Genomic DNA, 25,904 nt, shown 5'->3' with positions numbered 1-25,904 from the left:
GCGTGGCCGATAGTTGACGACAAGGGGGGCGTGGCTGTAATGAATATTCATCGGCGCGTGGCTGAGACTGGGGCACGAGAGGAGAGAGCTGGATGGATAACAACGTCTCCGCGGCAGGGAGCAGGAGGAGGATGTCAAATACCGACATTTGTCAAGTTTGTCACTGAAGAAAGGCAGCAGCAGCCGGACTCAGCTCGCGTACAGGTGGTGTCATCAACGACGGTCGCGTGAAAAACAAACTGCCTCATTTTAATGACTTGCATTTAATAGACTTGCTTTCGCGACCAGTGCAGAGAGCTTTTGTCCATCCGTCCAGTCAGCCGTAGACAGACACAGACAGTCATGATGGAGTCTATCTTAGACAGTTTAACAGCGGAGAAACTCTATCCGTCCGGAGGGACCAACCTGTTGGACCTGGAGGAACTCAGCGACGGGGATTTCCTCACTAATGTGGTGAGTCCTTGCTTCCTTCAGCCTCTCATTACTTACACAGTTTAATGAGTCTAAACTGTCCAGCGTGTCTCTCAGCTGGAAGTCAGCTGGCTGCCTTTTAATCAAACGCACCTTCTCTGCCTGTTCCGCCCGGAGCCGGACCTCAGGAGGGCGGTGTAGTTATTATATCCTGACAGACATCCGGGGCTCATACCCACCGTGCGTAATATGTGTGTGTGTTTAATTGTGTAAACTTAAGTGTGAGGATGGGAACACTCACACACACACACTCACACAGGTTACTGGTTAACTTGTGTGTGTGTGTTTGTGTGTGTGCTCAGCTGGCAGGTGTTGCAGCGTTGAGCAACACACCTGGCTATTAATATGTGTGTGTGTGTGAATATTAATTGACCATTACCTTTTAATTATCCTCTTGAGTGTTTTCTGGAAGTCTTGTGTTATGCTGCAAAATAATCCCACACTTGTGTGCACACAACAAAGCTGCACGAAGAAATCTCCCCCCTCAGACACCACCTGTCTCTACCGACGCATGTCCCCATCCTTTCATGGCACCTGAGACATCTCGTCTTCAAGTTCAGCTCTTGAGAACTGTGACTGCAACAGGATGTGGTAGTGCAGAATCATGCCTGTTAATCAATACACCCATGCTGGCTAAAGGAAATGTGGTTTTAAAATAAAAAAAACACAAAAAAAACAAAAAATACTACTTACAGCAATTGATTTATTGGTTCATGCACTCTTTTTGGTGGTATTGGCAGTGTGTTGCATGTAAAGACAGTAAATCATCCTATTGCTAGCCTGCTGAGGGTGTGCACCTTGGCCACAAACTGTCAAAAGTAGGGATGTCCCGACTGGTATCAGGAAATCAGTGTTGGGGCTGATCCATGCATTTTTGTAGTTATTTATTTTAGGTTTTCCACAAACCAAAGCTGCATCAAAGTCAAAATGTTTTCTTCCTCTTCTGTTTTCATACTGGTTGGTAAGGATCTTGGATCAGCCGATACTGAATATTAAAATATTGGATCGGGCTGCAAAAAAACTTGATCGGGACATCCCTTGTTAAAAGTGTACTGCCCTGCTTGCACAGACTGAGGAGGGATGTCTTTTGTCTTCACGCCTGTTCCATCACTTTGTCTCTTTTTCCACTTTGTGTCTTTTCCTCTTTATTTAACTTTTTAAAACCTAACCAGTTCTTTTTTTAGCAAGACCTCTATTCCAGTCAGTGAGTCAGCCGAGCAGTCTGCTTGTGGTTTGAACCCCCCCTTGTTCTAAATAAAGTAGTCCACTCCGCTGTGAAGCCACTGGGCTGGGCTGAACCACTGAGGACATGGGAAAGGATGGCTGATTAGCCATGCTGAAAAATGGCATGCTGCTACAAGCTTTAGTGCAGCGAATTATTAAAATTTAGTCTCTTGCATGGACATGAATTAACTCTACTTGACTCGTTGCCCTTTATGCGTAATAAGGCAGTGTGTCACTTTTTAAAACCTGCGTTAGCGGTATTGTTTAGCATTTAGGTGGTGGTAGTTATATATTAGCATTCATTGTGTCTGGTTACCTGATGTAAATATAGTTTTTCACTCTAATGTGGTAGAGACCTCTATTTTGGTCTCTACCGACTTACCTCAGCAGCTGGTAACTCTTTCTCCTAACATGTCGTACTTGCATCTATTATTACCCAAAATTTAATAACAATGATTTTGATTTCATATTGCTACATCTATGGCAATCATTATCAAATCGTTCTAAAATGAGTGTTACCAAAGACTTTTGAAAGCTGGAGGACCCAACCGACACACAAGGAGAAGCGTCACCTCATTGGTTTTTACAAAGGAGTGCACTGTGGTGCAGTACATCAGAGATTTGGACACTTCCTGCTCTGTGTTTTGTTTACCTCTTCCAGTACAGTGTGTGCCCTGTTAATAACCAGGGGGAATAAGTAGTAGGTGTTGGCAGCGTGGAGGAGATGACTGTTGCTTAAGAATAAAATGAAGTCACTCATTATCAGTGAGACATTTGGCTGCGAGTTGTCTTCCATAAAAGGCTTGTGTCCAAAGAAACAACATCAGGACAAAAGCATGTTATTAATTAACTTGTAATTTTTAATTTAGAAGATATGAGTTCACAAACAGAAGCCGCAGAAAGCCTCCATGCATGTGCTTGGATTTAAACTGAGCTAGGATTACTATGTGGGAGTGAATTACTTTGCCAACACTTGAACCATTTTATCTCCTGTCATTATCAATTTATATGTGAGGATGCCATGGCTACGCTCAGAGCTCGGATGCTTTGAACCTGATCACTGACGGGCATGCTGCGTCAATATCAGGCATCACGGCTAATAAAATTTACCACCTGCCGGGAACTCGTAACACGTCGGAGCAGATGTGCACGCAGCTCTCCTCAATCCTGAAGCACGTTAACTGTAGGCCTGCAACTGATGATTCTTTCATAAGGAATTAATATCAGATTAGATCATTAATTAATCATTTGATCCATATCACAATATCTAGCAGCTTAATGTGATGTACACCATGCATGAGCAAAAGCCACTGCAGCCATAGTAGCACAATTTAGCTTTTTCTTCACTGTTTATACATTTATAACAGTAACATTATCAAAATTTTGATTCATTAACAAAAATCAGAAGGTCAAGTTAGGATATTTCTATGTGATTCTGTTCTACAGTTGCACAAACGTCCAGGATTTCCACAGATACACACTTTCTTTCCTATTTCTTCTTTATCCCTTCACCCTCTTGCTCCTCTCTTCTTTCCCCCCCCTTTATCCTCCAGCCACACTTTTCTATTTTATTCTATTCTTCTCTCCATTCAGACCCTGTACTCCAGCTTTAAAAGGACACACCCATCTCATTTGCATGCCGCCTGCCGATTGGCTACTCGGCTGCCAGGAGGAATGTGTGCAGGCATGCACCGAGAGAGAAAGTGTGTGTGTGTGTGTGTGTGAGAAGGAAAAATACTCTTCTGCTGTTTTATTGGGAACTACAGCTCGGTTCACGTCTGCCTCAACACACACACACACACACAAACGCGGTGACCACCTCAGCCTCGCCGCCCTCGCAAGTGTATTTCAAGGGGAGCCAAATGCAGCCAGCGCGCTGCAGCCACACATCACCACACGAGGCCAAATACAGTAGAGGACATTGTCATTTTCTTATCTGTGGCAGCCAGGATTACAGGACAATGACACGATGTTTTCAGGTCTCAAGAAATTGCAATTTCGTTTTACAATGCAAAAAAAAAAAAAAAAGTCAGCCCCAGTGCAAAGGAATGAGTTTATTTTAGCAGTTTAATATGATTAATATAGGGATATGCAATAAAAGATTAGCCCAGTGTTTTGCATATTTTCATTATCTTGATACTTGACTAATCATTTTGCTGATAAAATCATGTTGCTTTTGGATTTGGTGTGAGAAATTCCCCCAGCGATCAATCACACAAAAAAAAAGAATTTTATGTTAACACAGCTCTGCTCTGATGACCACCCAGTCTATACTGCAGCTGATTTAATGACGGCGTGTTTTTGTTGTACAAAAAAACGAAATACGGGCCAGAGCTGTTATGTGAACTGAAATAAATGGAAACCCAAATGGACGTAGCCGCAGCGGCTTCACCCTTCGGTCTGTGGACAACCATTTTGAAACCTTGATTTTGGCATTCAGCCGCCGCCGTTGCCGTCTTGGTTGTTTTGAAGCCGGTATTTGGCTGAGAGGGAGGAGCTGGGGTGGATCAGCCTGAGAACCATATGACCTAACATACCTCTCCTTGAGACCTGATATTGACTTCATCATGGCTTTATTTACAATTGATCACCAGCACACTGATCAGAAGAAGTAAACTTGGCTAAAGACGACATAACAACTGCAGTTTTGCACCTACATCTAGTTATGTACATGAAGTGCGATGTTTATGACAGGGCAAAAATTAAGTGGCGATGACAGTAGTGATGCAACAAGACGCTATCAGTGTGAGAAACTTGTCTCATGCAGAGCTATATTTCCTGCTGCCTTGAAGTTCAATTTACGTCTGCTGTCAGCGATTTCCTTTTTTTTTTTTTCCTTCATCAGAACAAACTGATTGTTTATGACAGCCTTGGAGGCTAAATGTTAGACTTCATTTATACCATTTTCTTTCATTGCGTTTTCCTTTGGCCTTGACATGATGTTCTGAAGATTTTACGATAGTTTCCACTGCAATATTCATTCCGCAGTGACATGCAGTTTTTGGCCTCGCAGCTCACTACTCCGGTTGATCCTCGGTGCGTCTGGGAAACTGTGAGCATACGCGCATAGAAGGTGGCGGTCGAGCAGTTCGGCTCTGATTCTGACCGTCCCTCGTGCCGCCAAACTTCGCTTCTCCCCTCGGACCAAAGTTTGGTCTTTGTCTGCCTCTGTTTCACCTGAACTCGGCGAGGCATCCAAATGAAAGGGGAGGAGAGCGATGTGTTGAGGCTCCCCGCCGTTGATTACAGGCATAACAAAGCCGCTCTCTGCATTTCTAATTACCCCTTGCATGTGGCTTTCCCAGCTCTCTTTGTGTGGTTTACATCTCAGCTCCGTACCCCCTAATGACACACCAGGCCTGAAATAAGCTATAAAAACTGTCAACTGCTTTTAAACACTGGTTTTTCCCTAATGTGCCCCTTTTCCCAGCAGAGAGGGAAGGGTTTCAGGTAATGACAGGTCCAGACTTTGGTTCCTCTGTTCACACTGACTACAGCTGTTCCACCGTCGACCACCTAACTCTCAGCCACTCTGGACCCATTAAGCTCCCTGTCTTTATAATCACAATACCAGCCTCATAGTATATGTTTTTGTTCATTTAAAGATCTCAGAGCTGCAGAATGATGTGAATGTCAGCTAGTGCAGGTGTATTGGGTGTTGACCTTTTGTCTGAACAATGAATTGGTGGGACAATATTGTGGCGTCTGCATCCATACCGCAATTAGGCTGACATTCTCCATCCGCCTGACTCAGGAGCTAGAATGTTATTACACTTTCTAGTTATTTTCTTTATAGCCATGTAATATTTGCTTGCTCTTAATTCTTTAGCTGTCCAAAAGACAACGGTAAATCAGTCCCTGCTGACTGATTTAACGACTGACTGAGCATTCATTTACCGTTGAACCCATATCCTAGCACATGTTGCGGTGTGACAGACAAATGACCGTGGAGGAGGGCTTTTGTTGCCGTCGCGGTAATTATAAGATGCGAGGAATGTCGGGGGACTGCTGTTAATCTTAATGATTGCTCTTGGCTGCAGGGCGACGGTGCACGCCGCGGTTGTTCCCACAACACAAACTCTAATGATATTTATCAGCGTTTAAGTCAAAGACACACTCCGTCATCCAGCCGACTCCTTGCGGCTTATTCGCCGCCTTCGATTTTGTGTGGAATCCACCTCCTGGTTTCAAGCCACAGAGATGAAACTCTGAAGAATTTATAAGTCAAACTCTATGCTATATAATTGTTTTAATTGTGGAACTTTCTCTGTGTTTTCTCTGCCTGTGTGCTTTTTATTTCTGCAATTATTCCACCCATTAGGAAAGTTTCTCAGTGTTTATTTCCACCCGTTTAAGGGTGACCTGTACTCCTTAATGGAGCCGAGTTAAAGGGGCGGGGTTCTTTAAACGGATATTGTTTTGACGTTCAGTGCAGCAGGAGAACAAGGCAGCTCTGTCAGGGCAACTGTACTATTCCCGTGTGTGGGTGCGTTTGTTTATGAATGAGTGGGCATTCGTGTGCATGAAAGAAGCTGCAGGACCACTGAGTGTGTGCACACAGGTCTTTAGCAGCAGTCGGTTGCTTTATTCTGTAGTGAGCCTTGAGATTGTTGTGAAGTATAAACGTTGCTACGGTTTATTGACCGGCTTTAAAATGCTTCCCATTCTTTTTACTGTGAAGCTACAAGACTTCATATAGGATTTGCAAATTTAAGCTTCATTCAAACCAGAGACACATTTTCCAAAATTCTCCCTTTTGGCCTGAATGTAGCCTGAATTGTCACATTTTAAAATGAAAACGTATTCATGTGGATGTCACCCTTGTGTAGCCGGGATTGGCTCCAGACACACATGACTCCGCCATCTGAAGTTGGATGTGTATATATAGAGTAGAAACGCAGATTATTAGAAGCTGTGGTTGTGTGGTTGACTGTTTCTTGGCGGCTGCCTCGCTGGCCCACTGGACCTTCTAAATATAACATCTTCGGCGTTATTAGCTACACCTGTACTCGTCCTGCTGCGACAAATCAAAATGTCATCCAGACGTTCCTTCTCGGCTCGCATTTTCGAAAGTGCGCACAGCTTCAAAACATCCGCTCCTCTTCACGTGTCGCGCTTCTGTCAGTTTGCCCAGCATCTGCACTTATTCCCTCGGTGTTTGTGTGTGTGTGTGTGTGCGCTTGCTCCATATGTTTTCATTAGGCAGCTGCATGTGTCCCAGAGGTTCACTGCGGACGCACTTGACCTCTCAAACACAAATATAGACACACACACACAGCGTACCTTGAGATAATGCATGTGTGAAGGCTTGTCTGAGCAGTATTTGGAGAATATTGCATAAATTACAGACACATATATACAAATGTGGTGCTTTAAAAGTCTAATAAATCAGGTATGTAGATTATTGGGTGTTGGGTTTGCCTGCCAGTCAGAATTCAGGTAAAAGGGGATATGCATGCAGGGGTGCTCACAAAGTATTTACCTATCAAAATAAAAGCATGCAAAAAGGTTTTAAAAATAAAGCTAACGTGGTTTTCTGTGCAAGTAGATTAAGTCCAGATTGTTTATGAAAGCTCCCTGGTTCCGCTTAACAAGTTGCGAGAGAGTTGGGTTCGAGCTCTCTAATGGTTTATCGTTTGACATTTAAAAAAAGAACTGGAGTCCCCCTTGTGTTTATTTTCCCAGTCATGTCTTTATTGGTGCTTCTGGAGTCGATCAGCTTTGACACACAGTTTTTTTGGAGACGAGCTTAAGCTAATTTTCCCGGGGACAAAACATGTAAATCAATTTTTCTATTTGTCGCTAATTGGATCACGTTATTTCTGTCACTGTCTGGGGAGCCTCCAAGGAGCGTGGGCTCCGACCTCCGTGCGTCTGCTTTTGTTCCACTTTCTGAATGTTTTCTCGAGACCGGGGGTGACTCATGTTGTGTGTGTGTGTGTGTGTATACTGATGTGTGTGTGTGTAAAGCAGTGAAATCAGAGCACCGTGCTGTCCCAGAACACCGTCTCTCAGCTCGGTGACTCATTCATCCAGACTGAAGATTAATCTATCGATGCTGTTTCCCATTGACTGACTCGCCGTGCTATCACAACGGTCTAGGTTGTCTCTATTGCTGACGCACAGAGATAATCGTCGTAGAACTGAAACTAGAGGTTAAATGTTTGATTGGTGGACTTCCAGAAATAGTCCTTTTCCAGCTATTTACTTCTGAGGAGATTTGGTTCTGTTCGTTTACAGTGACCAGAATATTTTTGGCTGCTTTGATTTAGTCTTATGACACATCAAGCTAATAAAACTACAGGTATCCGGTGGACACTGGCGACTTAAAGGTGCAGACATGCCAAACTAAGATCTACCTGCAATGAAGGCCTGAATTGGCTGTATCCTTGGCCCGACACCTGCAAACCTAGACCACTGGCTTGGCGTGTCACAGCCGTAACTTAGAGCCCTGTCTCCAAAAGATCAACAGTTCTTTGGCTAAACTATTTGTTTCCGTGTGTTTTTTTTTGTTCGCATGTTCCAGCCTTTCTCAGGTGACCAGATGGACGACTTCAGCAGCGAGCTGTTCAACAGTTTCTTTGACGACCACCTATTGGAGCGACCCCTTCTGGCAGACAGACCTTCACTTCTACACATGGATATGGACAGCAGCCCAGGTGAGCCCCCTACAGCTACTCACAGCATTAAAAGAAAAGGAAAAACAAGTACAGTGTGTAACATTGCATCTTTAGACCCAAGAAGCTCTCGTTTTTTCCTCGTAGTCCTGTGTAGACGACCTTCTTGTTTCCTCCATTATCGCCGTCGGTGCATCAGTGCGCTCCTTCGCCAACATTTCGTTCAACAAGCCCCCAATCTCATTACTCGGTTTGATTTGAAAGCCTTCTCGGTGACATCAGCGCTGGCTTCTTCCACCCCGGAGAGGTCAAATTTCATGATATGAGATCCAGCTTGTCTCCGCTGCCGAAGTTTATGACTTCCAAACCTCTTGCCTGTAAACCAGAAGGAAACACATTAGGCTCACTTGTTGCTCCGAGCTATTGTCTGTCACTTTGTTGAGGCTGTCACCATCTTGCTGCAGTACTTGTCAGGGAGACGAATCAGTATCCCTGACGTTGCCATGGTCACTCGGTCAGCAAAATGACTGGATGAAGGAATATATATATATATTCCGCTATTATTATCTCAATAACAAGCAGCACTATGTGGACTATATTTCATCGTACAAGTCTGAGTGACTTAAATTAACACAAAGGCCAAAGCATCATTTAAATGTGGATATTTTCAACTTGACCAGCAATTATCATATTTTTCAAGTTGCATGGATGAATTAATGATTCTCAATGAATCTCTTGTGACTTTTGTTTTATTTTTTAATTTCTTTCTTTATTTCTGACATCTTTCATGATCGTCATTTAAGAAAAAAAATCTTAATATCTGCTGCAGACTGATTGCTGCTTCTTTTGTCCTGCTAGTTACCATCATTACCGTTATTCTCCCGTGGTGACTCAGCTCGCAGCGCTCCACGAGCACCGTGGCATTAATGGCCCCGTTATGTTTGAATAAAGCTGGGAGGGACATTTCCATATCAGACGCCTTTTGTGTATCTGAATGATATTTGGGCCTCGTAATAAGGAGCCTGGATGATGGAGCTCAAACAATGCACCTGTGTGAAGATCATCGGCCATTATCGGCCATGTCAATCAGCCAAATACGAGCGCGACTTGGTTGCTCTGCCTGACCTAGATCTTTTTAATCTCGCAGATATTCAAGCCGAGCACAGCTACTCTTTGAGCGAAGACTCCGCCCCCCAGAGCCCTGCCCTGTCAGTCAAAATGGACCAAGAGTCTGGTAGGTCACTTACTTTTTTTCATACTTTATTGCTGTTTTTGAAACCTGCTCAGAGCCAATCAAAACTCTGCTGCTGCTCCTGGTGCTGCTGATGTTTAGTCTGGTTTGTCTTCGTCTCCTCTGTTATCAGGTTGGCTCATTTTTCTGTCTGATATCAACACTTAGCATGACGTCTGACTCTGTCTGCTGTATATCAAATATGATACACTCTGATTGGCTGGATTCACTTCCTGTCATTTAGTATGTGAGACACACAGTGCCTCCAGAAGTCGGTTTCAGCTGCAGTATAAAAATACGATCGTCTTTCCTCATCATCCCGATCTGTCGTCCTCTCCGTCTGCGCCCGTCTGTCCCCACCTGTCTTTCTTCCTTTCTGTCTTTCTGTCTGTCTGTTCTCCGCTTGTCCCGGGGATCCTGCTGTCTGAGCAGCGGGATCCTAGTCGGAGCAGTTCTCCTCCAGCTAAGCCCTGCCCCCCTAACACACACAGACACACACAGGCACGCACAACACTATGACAAGCATATGGTTTTAAGTCTGCAGCTTTAGCCGGAGCCAACGGAAACTCTTTCTCTCTTTAGTCAGGTTATCTTAGCCTCTCTCTCTTTCTTTCCTCCCCTCTCTCTCTCTCTCTCCCTGACTCCTGTTTTCTATTTTCCTCTGCTTCTGTGTCTCTTTTAATCCAATTAAATCCACTTTACTGGAATATCAGATTACTGGCATTTCCAAAATACCACATTTAGCATAACAAAACACATGAAAAAAAAAAACAATAAAACAACTGTGTGTTGTCGGTCACTTTTAGTACAACTACTGTGAAATATAATATTTACTCAGATAATATTCTTCTCCGTAGAAAGAATAAAATAATGTCAGACAGGCAGAATAAATCAGTGTGAGGTCCAAACCTAACATGCCATATGTCATTTGGTTTGAAAGCATGTGCGCTGAAGCCAAAGCACACGCGATATAAAAACTTCCAGCACATTTAAAACGCTATATATATATTATTGCCTAATAAAAAGACTAAAATGAATCATGTAGGTGTGTTTTTTTCCAATCCCATTGCCTCAGTCCGTGTTTACATATGACACAAACACACATTTAATACTGGGACGTTTGCATGCATGCATTTTATAAAATGCAAATGCTCCATAAAGCCTGACTATAAACTTACTTTCACTTTCATTTTTTAGTCTTCTCTTAGCCGTGTGCAGATGGAACATTTAATGTGCTTTTGCAGCACTAGATGTAATATATGGTAAAGGAAAAACTGTATCCTTACAATTAACTGATTCAAGCTCTTGCAGCATTAGTTTGATTCTGTCAAGGCATGTCTTTCTGACTTGTAGATTAGCACAGCAAGCCAAGGTTTTTAGTGTCATAAGTAATCGTAAACAGGTCTCCTGCTTTCCATCATGTCCTTTCAATCGTGACACGGCTACACTGGGAGGAAAAAAAATGACTGACAAGACCCAATCTGAAGATTTAGGCGCTGTAATATGGATTGGACGTAGCTGTGTGTGGTTTGGAGAAAACTGACAGTACAAATATACACTAAAAATTCCTGGAGTCCCACAGGCATTTTTCCTGAAGTGGCGGTGGATTCTGGCAAGAGTTGCCCGTAAATACTAATATCTCAGTTCCTGGTATTGAACTCTAATCTCCGGTGAAGCTTGGAGCAGACCTGAACAGAGCGCTCTCGCCAAGAATCCTTGTGTGCGCCGCGTGTTTGTCATGGCGGGTCAGGTTAATTAGACTCTGAGGGATGGTAGAAGTTCTTGACCTTTCACGAACCCTGGTCTGTTCCGAATGAAGGAATTTGTAGATCTTAGGATGTTTTGTTTGAGAAGAATCCTGACAGGAGCTTAAGGTCCCGTCCAATTAGAACTACAGGGTGTACATTTCTTCTAAAAGTACAATATTTAAACAACCAGTTACCTGCTATGCCTTGTTCTTACAGGTAGGCTTTTAATTTAAGTGATGGAAAGTTGAAATGCAAGGTGTGAGATGCATCACTTCCACAGTGCTGACGGGACAACAGCACAAAAGTCAGCCCATCGGTCGTCTTTGGCTTCGTACAATATGAAGCTTTGTATGTTTTATAGCTCTCAGGACACCTTCACGAACTATATTTTAGATGCTAGCTTTAATTTTTCTTTTTTTCCCCCCTCTCTCTCAGTCTGTGGTCTTTAGCTGCTGCTGCTCAAGTCAAAGAGAAGCTGTGTGTTTTAACTGTGGCTCCTGTTGCGCTGCTCCGGCTATTGTTTTAATGCTCCTGCTGCCCTGCCGGGATCAAACAGAGTCACCGTTAACCCCCACTTGCGATAAACGCCCCGAGCGTTTGGTCATTAATGCCCGATGTGTTACCTGGGCTTCCAACTTTTTACCCACACAGGAAGACTTTTATTTTATTAACAGCATCCAGTGAAAGTAGGAACACAACACATCGGGTTTTACATTTATTGGTTAATTCACGGCATCTTTCTGCCTAACCCCATGGCACATTAGTCACAGGGACTTTTACTTCAATATTCTAACTACATTTATGCTCTTTTGATAGAAGAAGAGATTTCATTCAGGACTTGAATGCTAGAAACAAATGTCCAGGACAGTTTTGCGTCTGCTAACAGCTAAAAGCATCTGGTTTTCATTAAAAATGGCCGTAGTGGGCTTCCAATCATGCCCTGGCTTAACGAGTTCAGGAGGCTTAACAAGGCTCCGGCTAGCAGCGGGACCGGCCTCATTAGGAGAAGCTGCGTCTGAAGGCTCTTTTTGATGGAGAGGATGTAGAGAACAGTTAAACGGTGGATCCACCCCAAAAAACGAACCCGCTGTGCTACTCATAATTGCTCATTGATTCTCGTAAAAGCTTCGACATGCTGGCCCGTGACATTAGTGACATCTCGGCGGTAACGAGCTGTAATGAGGGTACATCGTGCTGTAGTCAGGGTTAAGTGTATTGAAATATAAAGCATGTATATTATTTTATTAGCAGCAGCTGTGTTTGCCGTGTACGATAAATGCCCCTGGGGCAAATGCATTTGCAATTTTTGCATTTAAGTAGCATCTAGTTTGAGACACGACTAGTTGACAGAGCTGTTTCTTGTGTGGTTTTGTGCACAAAGATGCAGCTAAAAAAGTGTACTCTTAAATAAAGCTGTAACTGTAGCATCTCCAGTGCTTCTTTTCTCTGTTCAAGCATTTGAAGAATTTTATTTAAGGCTGTCATTAAGTGAATCAATAATAATTGTTAGTTGCAACCCTGGATTGGACATCACTTTAGCCCTAACCCAGCGGGTTAATGGGTCGACTCATATGAACCGATCCTATTGATTTTAAATGCACGAGCGGTCATATTTGCCCTTTAGGGTTTGGGTTGTTGACTTATTGTTGCGGAGAGAAGCCGCAGAGATTCGTTTTTTTTAGGATGGATTCTCTCTCTGTGCCCGAACCCCGCCGCAGTGATGGACGGGATAACGAGACAAGCTACCAGCTCCACACCTCCGCCCCCCTCTGCTTCGACGCAGACACACACAGCTTGTAAACTTCAGAGCGTTTTACCAGCACAATGTTGCTAGGAAACCGGGAGGTGATTAACGTGACGTTGGCTCCAAGCACACACACACACACACTGCAAATGGTCTCTTTCGGGACGCTACGGGAGCCTTTTGGTTGTGTGTGTTGCGACAAACATCAAAGTGTCTGGCGTGGTGTTCACGTCTTAACGCTGACATGATGAAACGCACTCCAACCTTCTCCACCTGCCGTTACCTTTTACTTGCTGTTTAACGCTTTAAAAGTGAAAAGCTAAAGGTAAAAAGCTTCTCCCTTACGACATCTCACCTTTAAAGGGACTTAACTCAAAGCACATGCAGTGACACTCTAATACAGTTTCCATAATGCAGCTCTGGGGTGTCTCAGCGTTTCATTAAGAGTCTCACATTTAACCAAGGTTTTCCTCAACAAACTTCAGCCTGAGCTGCGGCGGACATTATACAGGGACGCTTTCCCACGATGAGGTAATTGAACTTCGTGGTCCTTTAAAGCCACTTAATGGAAAGATTGGAGTCACTGTGGATTATGTAACACTGAACAGGTACAAGAAGGAGATTGTAATCTGATCCAGGAAGGCCGGTTTGAGTTACAGACCCATGGGTTTTCGGAGGCAGACATCAAAACACCACACAGCTGGTTATAATACTACAAATCTGGACTTTACTGTTCTGTAAAGTTTTCAAAGTGGCAGTTAGTTTTTCTTCTTATTTTATATTTTCTTTTGCTGAGTCATGACAGCACCCTCTCTTCAGTGTACAAGCTGTTATCAGCTGGACTCAGCCTTGTCAAGTCACTTTGATTTATGCTGCTCAAAATCATAAATCTGCTTAAAGCGACCTCAGATGCCTTAAAGGCCTTAACTGTAAAAAAGTTATGGACAAGTCAACGAGACGGTGTCTAAAGTTTAATAAGCTTTACTTAGTGCCTCCCTAAGTCTGTTTATGAATCTGTCAACTCTTTGCTTCTCATTGATTGCCAGCTTTAAATATCAGATGTCATTTCAGGGGATAGGATGTTTATTTGCAGCTCTGCAGTTGAACTGAAAATACTCTGCAGTCCACGGTAGACTAAACAACAAACTAACCTGTTAGATGCATTTATAACATGCACACATTATTTTTTTTTCTGCTTCGAAATTGTACTCAGACTCAATTGTTGTCACCCCGATCGTGCACATTTTCTGCAGTTTTTAAAGGCGGCGACTGTGTCTTTTCCCAGGGAGGATAATGAAGCCGAGTTACCGGTTCAGCCCATCTTTTATTTCAGGGTATATCCACGCTCACTGGAGGCAAATTATGCACCACAGTTGCCAGAGCGACGCTGTCCAGCACTCTGTAATAACCAGCCTTGTCAGGAAGTGCTCAAATATTTTGGGGAAGCGCTTTCAAAGTGTGATTTACACGTTACAAGACCTACAGCAAAGCCTCCCCGAAGAGGCTGCTTTTACAACAGTGGCGCAGACAGTTGGGAGGTCATTTTGCTTCTTGTAACTATATTGTGTCCAGTTTACATCAACTAGGTTTTCAACTGTGCAACTGTTTAGCCTTTATGGATATGCAACAATTACCAGGTGCACCTCCGGTATTCCAGCCTCAGATATATTGACATGCAGCATTAGTTGCAGGAGCTATCAGGGAGAAAATAACTGCAGTTGTCATTAACTGTACGGTTTCTTTTCTTCAGAGTTTGAATGGAGCTTCAGTCAGGACCTGTCGGCCATCTTGGTCAAACAGGAGGAGCCCGATGTGGGTCAAAGATTAGACCCTCAACCTATGGAAGGACCCCCTCTCATATTAAGTCCAGCCCCTGCGCACAGAGGATCACCATGGAAACACGCGGTGAGCATCCGTCAGGCCTCCCGTGTCTCGGCGGCAAAACACTATAAATGATGTTGTTTACTGTTGCGCTCACTGTCGTTTATGTGTTTATAGGAGCGCAGTCAAGACGATGAGAAGCCGGTAGCTATAAAGGATGAACCCAGAGAGATTGGACAGTACCTCAGCCTGCCCAGCGGTACACAACGCACCACAGACCAACGCACAAACACACCCACATCTATTCATAATCAAGGCCCATTTCACCTAAAGTAATGCAGGCATTGCAAACCCAGGTCAGATAAAATCATACCCTGAACTTGTCTTGCCAGGCACAACCTGGTTATTAGCATCATTACTACCTACCAGACCAAACTCAGGGTAATTTTCTGTCTTTCCACCTGTATATCTATCTTCTTTCACAATATTCACAGCAGCACAATGATGGAGAGTTGAGGATTAGTAAATTAAATATTAGCGGATCTATTTTCTCTTCAGCAGTACATAAAGTGCAACAACAAGTAGTTTCACATGAGATGAGAATACATTCTGTGGCGCTATAAACATTCAACAATTTCCTCTCCTTCAGACGACGCTCTCCAGCTCCCGCCCACCCCTCCCAGCAGTAACCATGGCGACAGCGACGGCTCGCTCCCACCGTCCTCCCCTCACCTCCCTCTGCCACCGTCCTCTCCTCAGCCGCAGCAGAGGCCGGGGGGTCGCGCCTCCTCCTCCTCCTCCTCCTCCTCCTCTTCGGCCATCTCCTCTTCGCCTCTCCTCACTGCGCCACACGTGAGTTTAAGAAAGTGCCGCTTTCTGAAGAACTTTGGGAAAAACTCATTGCTGTCTGAGTGCAAATAAAAAAACTGTGTAGTGAGGAGTTTTTTCTGCCATTTCGGGGTTAAATCAGCCCTATAATTTGCTGACAGAATGGGCCCGACTCAAAGAAAGTCAGAAAATCCACTCTCTGACCATTATCTGTCTGATTCAGCAGCTTTCGTCTGAACAAATGAATCACATTTGTTCTAAAGCAGTAATGTAATGCCTCATGACCAAACAAGAATAGTTCAATGTCAGCAGCATTTCAGATTTTTGTAATGATACGGCTGAACTGCTGTGGAATCGGCGCTCCAGTTTTACAGTATTGTTCTTGAACAGAAACAAAAAGTGAATTAACAGTGAAGTTTAAGAGTTTTGTCGGTTTTCAACGCTGTTAAAAAGCGAATTGGGAAGCGTCAGATATGAGGTTGTGTTCATTGGTAGTTTCTTTGTGCAGAAGCTGCAGGGTTCAGGGCCGCTCATGCTGACAGAAGAGGAGAAGAGGACCCTGGTCGCGGAGGGTTACCCAGTACCTAACAAGCTTCCTCTCACTAAGAGCGAAGAGAAGGCACTGAAGAGAGTCCGTCGGAAGATTAAAAACAAGGTAAACGCCGCACCTTTTTGTTCTGTTTGCCCTCGCCGCTGAACCCAAAAAACTACAGCTATTTCCAGAATAAGCGACTCACGGTGACCTCTAGAAAATGATGCTGAAACTGAAATAGTAACATTTACCCAAACAGTAATTTTAGCTCCACTTAAGGAAATGCATTTTTGGCGCCCGACACAAATTGTGATAATAATGATAATAATAAATATACTAACGTCTGTTTGTCTTCACAGATCTCAGCTCAGGAGAGTCGGAGGAAGAAAAAAGAGTATGTGGAATGTCTGGAGAAAAAGTAAGACTTAGGTTATATCGGTTATATATTTAGAAGAGTTAGTCCAGAGCTGTGAAATCAGAACTCATGCCTAAATATATCAGTGCGGAACCTGTTGCATGAGTCTGACCCAGAAGGCAGCCCTGTTGGCTGCTAAGTCGATATGCTCACAGGAAATTTCAACTAACCGACGACGGAAAAGACAGAGTTGTGTAAATCTGACTTGAGCTTGGGAGGAACATTTTAGTCAGAGCCTTTCTTGTGTGCTAGCAGACACAAAAGCCGCGCTTAGGAACGAAAGTGGAGGCAAACTCTGTTCTCTTTAGGGGGTTGGGTACAAATATATCAGGATGGAGAGCATACAATAGCTATAAAATGCGTTTCATCGTCTCATCTGTGCTTATTCTGACCCGTTAAAGCGCAGCTAAGGTTAACAGAAACTCCCTCACTCTCCTCTTTCCTTTGTTATCCCAGCCGTTCTTTGCGACGGCTGGATTCCAATAACCTGCTCAACACATGGGCCAGATTCACTGACTCTCTTGACAGGGCCAATAAAAGAATGATGAAAATATGGGCTTGCTTTGACCTCGCTTTCATCGCAACAAGAAAAATAATAAGCGCCCAGAAAGGTGATTTGAAAACATCCTGTTAATCCCTTTAGAGTAAGACGAGGCGAGATGTGAGAATCCATCTCTCTATATCCTCTTTGTATCTATATTTCTCTTTTGGACACAGCGACGGGATTATTGGATGAGCCCTCAGAAAGAAAACAGCAGGGACGACTTGGTGAAAGGAACGCAGACGAATGAGCCGTTTTCAAACCAAACATAGGAAGGGATCAGGAGGATTAAGTCAAAAAGAGTGAGAGATTAGCGACATGTTATGTTGATAATAGAGATCAATAGGATTAGTGGGAGGTGACAGAGCGGAGGGGATGAGTGTAAGAGACAGACGAGAGAGTCTGTCTTTGTATGGTTTCTGCACAAAACGGAGAATCGGTTCAAAAGTTCTGGCTCCGGTTCGTAAAGATATTAAAAAGTGACGAAAATTCATTTTGTCAGTAAGATGACCCGCAGGAACGGTTCAGTTTCGTTTAGAACATTTTCACAGCAACCGTTGCTCAACTCGCTGACCTTGTCGCTCTGAGTCAGGAGCTCTGTTATTTAGAGGTTTGTGAAAAGATCCAGATGTTATTTTAGTGACTCAGAACAATCGATATCAATCAGTAGGCAACTTTTCATAAGTATTTCCAGCGTGCACAAGTTTATTGAGTCATACCTCCCGGCCAAGATTCTCTGTGTGTCTTTTAACATGTTTAATTAAGAGCAAGTGCTGTAAGAGCACAAAATAAATTGAAGGACAAAAGGCTGAACTGTTTGGACGCCACGATTCCCAAATAAAGTTCTGCTTTAGTGTCGAAATTTGCAAAATAAACAAATTCCTATTTGTTATTCTGTGTGTCTCGCTGATGTCCAATGAACACACACATCTTTCTGGTTCCCTCAGGGGTCTCTGCCCTTTTACAATACTAACATCGTTTCAGCAGATAGATGTTGACAAAACTCTGTGTGTCTGTGTGTGTCAGGGTGGAGAGTTACACGTCAGAAAACAGCGACCTGTGGAGAAAAGTAGAAAACCTGGAGACTGCCAACAGGTGAGATTTACACACACACGTTGGCTGATTTAAGTCTTTTCTTCCTGCTTCCTTTCTGGGCCGACTGAATCCGTTGGCTCCAGATACTCATAGCTCAGACCCCGCTATTCATGTGAAGATGTTTGGATTATCTTCAACAACGCATTTGTAAAGAATGCAGCCTGATAAGCCGAGAGCTAAGTGGTCTGTGTTGCAGCAGGGGCCGGAGAAACTGGGTCTCGGTTTGCTCTGATCTGTAATGGAGAATTATTATCACTGCAACCAGGATGCTCTTACATCAGTAACCTGGGTAACCCCTCAGAAAGACTTATAGTAGCCTAAACTGAAATGTATCTCCTCTATAAGCAAAGACTCAACAAGTCTTCTCTGTTATTACAACATTATGAAACCAATCTGCTATTATCCTGGAGTGAGTGGTTAGATGGGTGGGTGGGTGTGGAAAGAGAGAGGTCTGAGGATGGATGAGGGGGGTCCGTCTGTGTCTGTGTGTGTGAAGCCTCAGCCTGTCATTAAATTGGCGAGCTCACAGTAGCTTTCATCATGAGACGCAGCCCCCTCCCTTCCCACCGCATACACCGATGAATATGTTGAACCGCGGGCGCGCAGGAACAATGAGTTGGCACAAAGTGGGGAAACATGAGTGGGCGCGTTCGCTCTCATAAAGTCAAAGAGCATGTGCAGGTCTAAAAAAAAAAAAAAAAAGGAGCTAAATTTAAGATTCTAAAAATGCTCTAAAATGCAGTTATTAGTGGTCATTTTGTTCTGCTTGTTTTTCTCTGCACGTCAACTCTGATTCAAACAGGACCGGTCTAGCTCCACGAGGTTATTAGATGCACAAGAGTAAAGCTTCACACTTATGCAAATTTGCATTTTATTTATACTGGCATAGACAGATGAGCTACTCGTATGAGCAGCCTGGTTTTAGTAAATGCCGTTTATTTTAAGCAGCAATAACTGCAGCTGTCTGATGCTGGTGAGAATCATCCGAATCGTCCCATACCAGTTTATTAAAGCTGCTGATTTCTTTGCTGCAGCCGGGGTCGCGTCACAGAAGCATTAAATGTAGAGACACAGCGTCTAACTGCTCGCTCGGCTCATTGTTCGGAACTAATTAAACGCTTCGGCGGCTTTCTGCTGACGGCTGCCTCGAGGTGTTCCTTGTAGAAGCTGGTTCTCTGTCTCCACTTAGTGGTCGCAGCTTTCCCTTGCAGCCGCCGACTGCTCATACCATCAGAACCCTGCTCTCCAGATCCAACTCAGTTATCCTGTTCTACTCATGTGCTGTGCTGTGCTCTTTACTGGCTTTGGCTGACTTGCTCTTGCAAATAAGATAAATAATTCATTGCTTTTTCTGTCCTCTATGCTTTTTTTTGTCTGTCTGACCAAATATAAAACAATATCAAACTCTCTTTCTTTGCTTGCGAGTCTTCCGTCCTTGCTCTTTTAATGGTTCGCTGTGTTCTTCTCCTTAGGTCTCTCCTTCAGCAGCTCCAGAAACTTCAGTCGCTGATTTCAGGGAAAGTCGTCCCCCGTTCCTGTAAAATGGCCTCGACTCAAACAGGAACATGCCTCATGGTAAACTACTGCAAGCACAACGCAATTCAGCACGACACATGATGAACATCACAGAAATCAACCTGGAACTGAGATCTGAGCATGTTACTGTAATATGTATTAACATGCATGTTTTGTACCTCTCTTTGTGCAGATGATGGCCTTGTGTTTTGTCTTGGTGTTGGGCTCCTTCTCACCCTGCCTCTCCCCCCGATCGTTGCTCGCTCACACCTCCACTCTGTCCTCCTCCTCCCCTCCGTCCTCCCCTTCCTCTCCCCCTTCGCCGTCAGCGGACCTCTACACCACCAGTCGGGGTAGGTCTCGAAACACAGCAGCATTAGCATGTTTGCATTAGCCGAGGTTGAGTGCAGTTTCACGGCACGCATCCAAAGTTATTTGTCCCAAAGCCGACCGGGAAGTGCACACAAGTACTTTCATTCCTTGCTGCATTCCACTTCCCTATAAATTCACTTCCTTTAACCGCTCTCCCCTGGGAAAACCCCTGCCACCATGTTAAGTACTACTCCCTTCTGCCAACAAGGATCCTCTGCGTGGTGAGGGAAGGGTTTGATAGACTGCAACCATCTAAAATTGAGCGTAGTGCCCTGCAACTGTCTGGAATAGTCTAAAGCGCAAATAGAGGCTACAGCTACGGAGGCTACGTAAGGATGTACAGAAAGTCGAAACCATTACATGTAATATAAGCTTTATAAATTTAAAATCTGATGCTTCATGAACATAAGAAATCCAACACAAGACCAGGAATGACCATGAGAATAATAAACCATTTTGTTTGTGTGTTCCAGTCCGTTCCCGTAGCCTGCTCTTCTACAACGAGGAGGCTCCGCTGGAGGAAAGTTTAGTGCCATCAGAAGCGGAGAGGCTAGAGTCAGAAGGCCACTCTCACATCCAGGCTGGCCGATACACCGCCGACGCCCACAGCAACCACACAGCTGGGCCCAAGTTAGACCGGAGGTACAAAAAAAACAAACAAAAAAAACTCCACGGATACTGTGATCTTTACACACTGTGTGTCAAGCATTAATCCGCCGCCTCTCCTCCCTTCTCAGAGAAACAAAACCTGACGGAGTCTCAGAGTTTTTCTGACACAGCCTGACCCCTCCTCACGTGACCTCTCACCTCTTGACCCCTAAAAAGCCCCACACCGCTCCAGACTGCTTCATGTCCGCGTCCAGCTGGACCCAAAACCTTCCTGTATCTACACAACCTCCATCATCATCACACCCCCTTTATTGAGCATCTGACGAGGCTTCGGGCACGGCAGTTCTGACCTCCACACCTGGTATCCTGGATGTAGTTGTTCACTTCCCTCCTTATACTTGAATATTCTTGACTTTAAATGGACCTTCTTGTTAAGAGTTTCCATTTTTATGCACTAAAAATTTGGTATACTTTAAGGTACCGACCTAATCCCTCCCTAATCAGTTTAACCTAACTGAATATATAGTGTTTAATTCACGTTAATAATGTTGTAGCCTTAATTAAACCTTAGAACCTCCAGCCAGTATGGCGACATAAGACATTTTAAACTCATCACAAACTGTTGCCAGAGTCTCCCCGCAGCAAACTCAATAGTACGGCTCATGTACCCCCATGTGGAAACTTAAAAGACCTCCAGTGTGTTGGATCAGTGCTTTAGTTTTCATTTTTAACTCTCTGTAACAAAGGGCTGCAACTAACTTATTATGATCATCAATTGTAGTTTTTTTATTTTATTTACTAATTGCCTACAAATCAGAAAATAGTGCAAAAGGCCCCAAATGCCACACTTAAGAAGCTCATAATTGACTTAATACATTAGCTTGACATACATTACCAGGTCCACTGGTGTTAAAATGAACACACGCTTTACATTTTCAAAGTGCCTTCCACTTGATTCAGTTTGGTGGATTCTCACATATTTGCTACAGAACCGCTGAAGTTAGAGATGAAAATGTTCGTCTGTAAAATTAAATTAGCCTGGATCAATGCAGCATATCTTTTGGATATTCATTTTCAACCGAAGTTCAAACTATTTTTTCACCTCTGACCAAAACTCTGCTTTACTTTTTGGGGGAGACCATATTTTCATACCATAAAGAGGCTGGGGAAACGTGACATAAAAGTATTTTTTATGGAAATAAAAATTGTACATATAATATATTTGCAGCATCGAAAAAAAGAGCATATTTAATTTATGCAACAAAAAAAAATTAATGTTTTTGAGGGCAGTTTATCTTATTGTCTCATTTTTTTAAAATAATGTTTTAAAAGATACAAAAAATACGACTTATAATATATTCAGAGCATCAAAAAAGAGCATATTTATTTTATGCAAAAAAAAAAAAAAGGGAATTGTTTTGTATGCTTCGTGTGTGTTGGCATTTAGGATGATGCGGAGTTATACACGATGGTGATGATGACTCATCACGTGTAAAGCTCTGACATGATCAGTTTGCGTCTTTTAACTGTAATACAGTGTTTATGTTGCACTGCTGTCGCATTGGAAATCGCGTGATTTTAAAATGTCATTTATTTGTACAATCAAATCAAACAAAAATGCAAATTTTTACTGCCCAAAAGCCGTTTAATAGATCATGAATAGACAAAACACTGATGATAAAATGTGCTCATGCGACAGCAGTGTACATTTGTGTATTTATTCCTGTTTGTAGAAAGTGTGTATATATTGATGAAGCCAATCAGGGGACTAACTACATTCCAGGAAGTAAAATGCCACTAGTTTTGTTTACTACGTAATTTGATTGAACGCTATGGCATTTAAAAGTCTTTATTTCATTACCACTGAGAAGATAAAGCATGTTCACAAAAAAAAATATATAATAAAAATATCATTTCACTATCCCAATCTAAATCCTTCAGGGAGGAGTTCTGACTTATAAAGCACCCAGAAATATTTTTTGATCTCTAAACCAAATCACATTTGTCACAGGTTGTCTTGCTTTCCTTCCTCGTGTCTGTATCCGTTTTATTTTGTCATGCCAAGAATACACGAAAACATCATGTGACTGCAGCCCGTTGCACATCCTGTCATTCACTCACAAGTCTTAATGCACCGATGTACATAAATGATGACAACTTAATGTGCAGTTGTTGTAAATAAGGGCCTCGTTTTTTTTTTGTTTTGTTTTTTTGTATTGTGACATTGTCCAAGATTTTAACCTGTGGAAAAGGGGTAAAAAAAATAGTGGGAGGATCGAGGGTTGGGATTGGGAAAAACAAAAAGTTTCACTTGTAAAGAAACCTGGACGACACAGCAGCTGCACACAATTTGAATAGTAGTAAAACACATTGAGGTGCTTGATTATTCCAAACTGAATATTTAGAAAACATTTGAATGTCCTGAATGAACAATCAAGCACTTCACGGTGAGTTCAGTTATTTGAAATGTGTTTGGATGTCTTGTTGCCTTGGTGTTGTTGTATAGCGTCCTGCATGTTCCTCCATATCTAACTATGTTATCTTAGTATAGTCAGTAGAGTAGAAACCAGCAAAATATTAAAAAACTGCATCAGCAACACGGTGTCTGTGGACTTTCTTGCTTTAAATGCGATGCTCATTTGTGAAACGTTGCACTGGTCCCAGTCTCCATTTAGTCCCTTTGACCTCAACACGAGCTTCAGCTGAAGTGTTTGAGTATGAGCTGTTGTCGGAGGTCCTCGGCCTGGCTGTCGCGGTCCTCGGGTCTCTGTTTGAGGGTCTTGGGCTGCTCGAGAGGCTCCGTCCTCTCCAGAGTCCAGGCGTCTAGTCCAGACTGAAGGGAGGCGTTGTGGAGGACGCAGCAGGCTAGGAGGATGGATGAACTCCGCTCTGGAGAATACTGCTCACAGGAGAGGAGAGGTGATAACACAAGCATTAAAACATGGTCGACACTATTGGGGAAAGCATTATACTAAAAGATGGATAAATATAACACCTGAAGGTATCCTTTGGTGCCGTCTAAACATCTGAATCGGGTCTGGATGGCTCTGAAGGTTCTATCCACTATCTCATGTGTGGCCGTGTGCGCCAGATTATACTGGAACTCTGCAGGGGACTCCGGGCAGTCCACCGGGGTCATCAACCACTTCCGTAAAGGGTAACGACCGTCACCTGGGAAACACGCCACCTTTTACGCTCTGGTCTTTACACCACAAACTAATGTTGATATGAAATGCACATCTCACCCAGCAGCCAGCCCTCCTCGATGTCCAGCAGCTGTTTGTAGAGAGCGGATTTCTCGAGAACAACGGCGTCCTGGAGTCCACCTGGCCAGTGCGTCTCTGCGCTGAGTAACAATCCCCGGGCATCGCAAACCAGCTGACAGGCCACAGAGTGAAAGCCCTTCTTATTCACATACGACGAGTCTTCGCTGTTTGGAGCTTTGATGGCAACCTAGACACGAAGAGAAAAGAAGAGGAATCAGTCACCTCCCGGAGAGAATGATAAATAAGTGTGCACACATATTCCCAGTGATCAGAGCTGTTAATACAGTGTAACATAATTAACCTGAACACAGTCCAGCACCCCCAGAACTCCTGGGAATCCTGCCACCCTCTGAAACTCCTGGAAGGACTGCTCTCTGATGGCGTGATCTCTGTTTGAAAAACAGAATTATAAGGTGTTTTCTTCTTTTTCTTCCTCCTTCAATAACACTAGCTTAATTATTGAGTGCAGAGTGAGACGTTACATGGTCCAGTTTAGTGTCACTAAACCTCAGTCCATGTCAGGAACCTCCTAATTGTGTGGATTCATTTTAAACATGACCAACATAATCTATTTAATACTTAACAACACTGACTAATGCATCTGCACAGCTATGCAAATTCAATGGAAATGTAATGGCATATATAATCATTACAGGACATAATATAAACTGCTTCAGATTTTGCAAGTCTCCAAATCTTATCTAAGCCTTAAGATGGAGAATTTGTCCAAAAGGCCCGCAAATGGAGCGGTCTGCTGCATACCTGCTGAACGTGATGAACTGGGGAGCTTTCTCCACCAGGGCTCTGGTCACATTGGACACACATCTCGACATGGACGCCTGGCTGATCCCTATCGTGTCCCCCATCGACGTCTGGAACGAGCCAGACGTGTAGAAGCCCAGCGCAGCCAACACCTGGACCTCAGGACTGATCGCTCTTGATCGCTGGGTTCTTCTGCTCAGACCCTGGAGCACAGAAATACCAAAAAACACAGATTTCCGTACAGACACTGCATCATAAATAGGATTTGCCTGTTAAAAACTCAAGATCAGGGCGTACCTCTCTGAGTAATTCCACCAGGTACAAGATAAAGTCTCTGGGGAAGCCAAACTGTGTGAGGAGGAAGTTGTCTGACACTGAGTCCAGATCAAAGCGGTCAAGAGTCTTGTGGCCTCGACCATGTAAGAGAAGATCACAGTCCAAGATGGCTATAGAGATGGCCATGCTGTGGGAAGGAAAACATTTAGTTTAATTCAATAGATCACGGAGACTAGAAAATAGGCTTTCTTATTTCTAAATTTGCATCTATGGCTGTGTTATTATATTGTAATCTTACACAGAACACAGTGTTTTGCACACATCCATATAAAACATTCAATAATTTACGAAATATAAATTCTTAGGGGTTGTTTATTGCCCATAAAATTTTATCAGTATCATCTTATTGTAGGGCCAAGATACCCTGAAGAAACTGGCACGTTTATCACGTTCCAGCTTATCAGTAAGCAACTATCCTTAGCTATAAGTGAATCAAGTCAAAACAGCGTGCTAACTAGCTAGCTAGCTACCATGCGTTGGAGTTATTCTAATTTCAGCAATGCCCGATTCTGTAGATAACTCTACTAACACATGTAGACGAATAACTGCAAACCAAACGCAATGCACAGTTAATTAATTTTGCACAATTAAGGCCAGCGATCTTACACTTAGCAGCATTTGTCCACCAAAACAAGTCACAGGAACAACACGGTGTGTACTTGCGACGCGCATTCGCAGATTCGACACAGAGATCATGCGCAGATTCCGTTTTGTTATGAACTTCACATATTAAAAACAATGTGGAAAAAGTGTAATTTCGCTATCAAATAAATTCAC

General features: G+C 43.4%; 2 protein-coding genes across 2 annotated transcripts; one reads left to right on the top strand and one right to left on the bottom strand.

The window, feature by feature from the left end:
- The first annotated feature begins 86 nt into the window (after positions 1 to 86).
- creb3l1 (cAMP responsive element binding protein 3-like 1) lies at positions 87 to 21,028 on the top strand. The gene is made up of 13 exons (XM_084574486.1): positions 87 to 453; positions 8,222 to 8,354; positions 9,460 to 9,546; positions 14,786 to 14,940; positions 15,034 to 15,115; positions 15,506 to 15,708; positions 16,193 to 16,339; positions 16,576 to 16,634; positions 18,199 to 18,267; positions 19,740 to 19,842; positions 19,976 to 20,135; positions 20,628 to 20,796; positions 20,892 to 21,028. The coding sequence occupies exons 1-13, from the start codon at positions 343 to 345 to the stop codon at positions 20,926 to 20,928; spliced, it is 1,515 nt and encodes a 504-aa protein (XP_084430612.1). The 5' UTR covers positions 87 to 342; the 3' UTR covers positions 20,929 to 21,028.
- Positions 21,029 to 23,460: 2,432 nt separating this feature from the next.
- On the bottom strand, positions 23,461 to 25,787 carry harbi1 (harbinger transposase derived 1). The gene is made up of 7 exons (XM_084574487.1): positions 25,734 to 25,787; positions 25,089 to 25,254; positions 24,792 to 24,994; positions 24,331 to 24,418; positions 24,009 to 24,216; positions 23,759 to 23,934; positions 23,461 to 23,662 (listed from the first exon to the last, which is right to left on the bottom strand). The coding sequence occupies exons 2-7, from the start codon at positions 25,251 to 25,253 to the stop codon at positions 23,462 to 23,464; spliced, it is 1,041 nt and encodes a 346-aa protein (XP_084430613.1). The 5' UTR covers position 25,254; positions 25,734 to 25,787; the 3' UTR covers position 23,461.
- Between the last annotated feature and the right edge of the window lie 117 nt (positions 25,788 to 25,904).

The sequence above is a fragment of the Chelon labrosus genome, assembly GCF_963514085.1.
Source record: "Chelon labrosus genome assembly, chromosome: 24".
Lineage (NCBI taxonomy): Eukaryota > Metazoa > Chordata > Actinopteri > Mugiliformes > Mugilidae > Chelon > Chelon labrosus.
This window is presented reverse-complemented; position numbering and strand designations above follow the sequence as displayed.

Bases quoted from the DNA above. Each gene is read 5' to 3' on its own strand.
- creb3l1 (XM_084574486.1), top strand. From the start codon at position 343: ATGATGGAGTCTATCTTAGACAGTTTAACAGCGGAGAAACTCTATCCG. The intron at 15,709-16,192 runs GTGAGTTTAAGA...TTCTTTGTGCAG, and splicing joins CTCTCCTCACTGCGCCACAC to AAGCTGCAGGGTTCAGGGCC. The intron at 16,635-18,198 runs GTAAGACTTAGG...TGTGTGTGTCAG, and splicing joins GTGGAATGTCTGGAGAAAAA to GGTGGAGAGTTACACGTCAG.
- harbi1 (XM_084574487.1), bottom strand. From the start codon at position 25,253: ATGGCCATCTCTATAGCCATCTTGGACTGTGATCTTCTCTTACATGGT. The intron at 24,995-25,088 runs GTACGCCCTGAT...TCTGTGCTCCAG, and splicing joins TGGTGGAATTACTCAGAGAG to GGTCTGAGCAGAAGAACCCA. The intron at 24,217-24,330 runs GTTAATTATGTT...CTTCGTGTCTAG, and splicing joins GGGTGCTGGACTGTGTTCAG to GTTGCCATCAAAGCTCCAAA.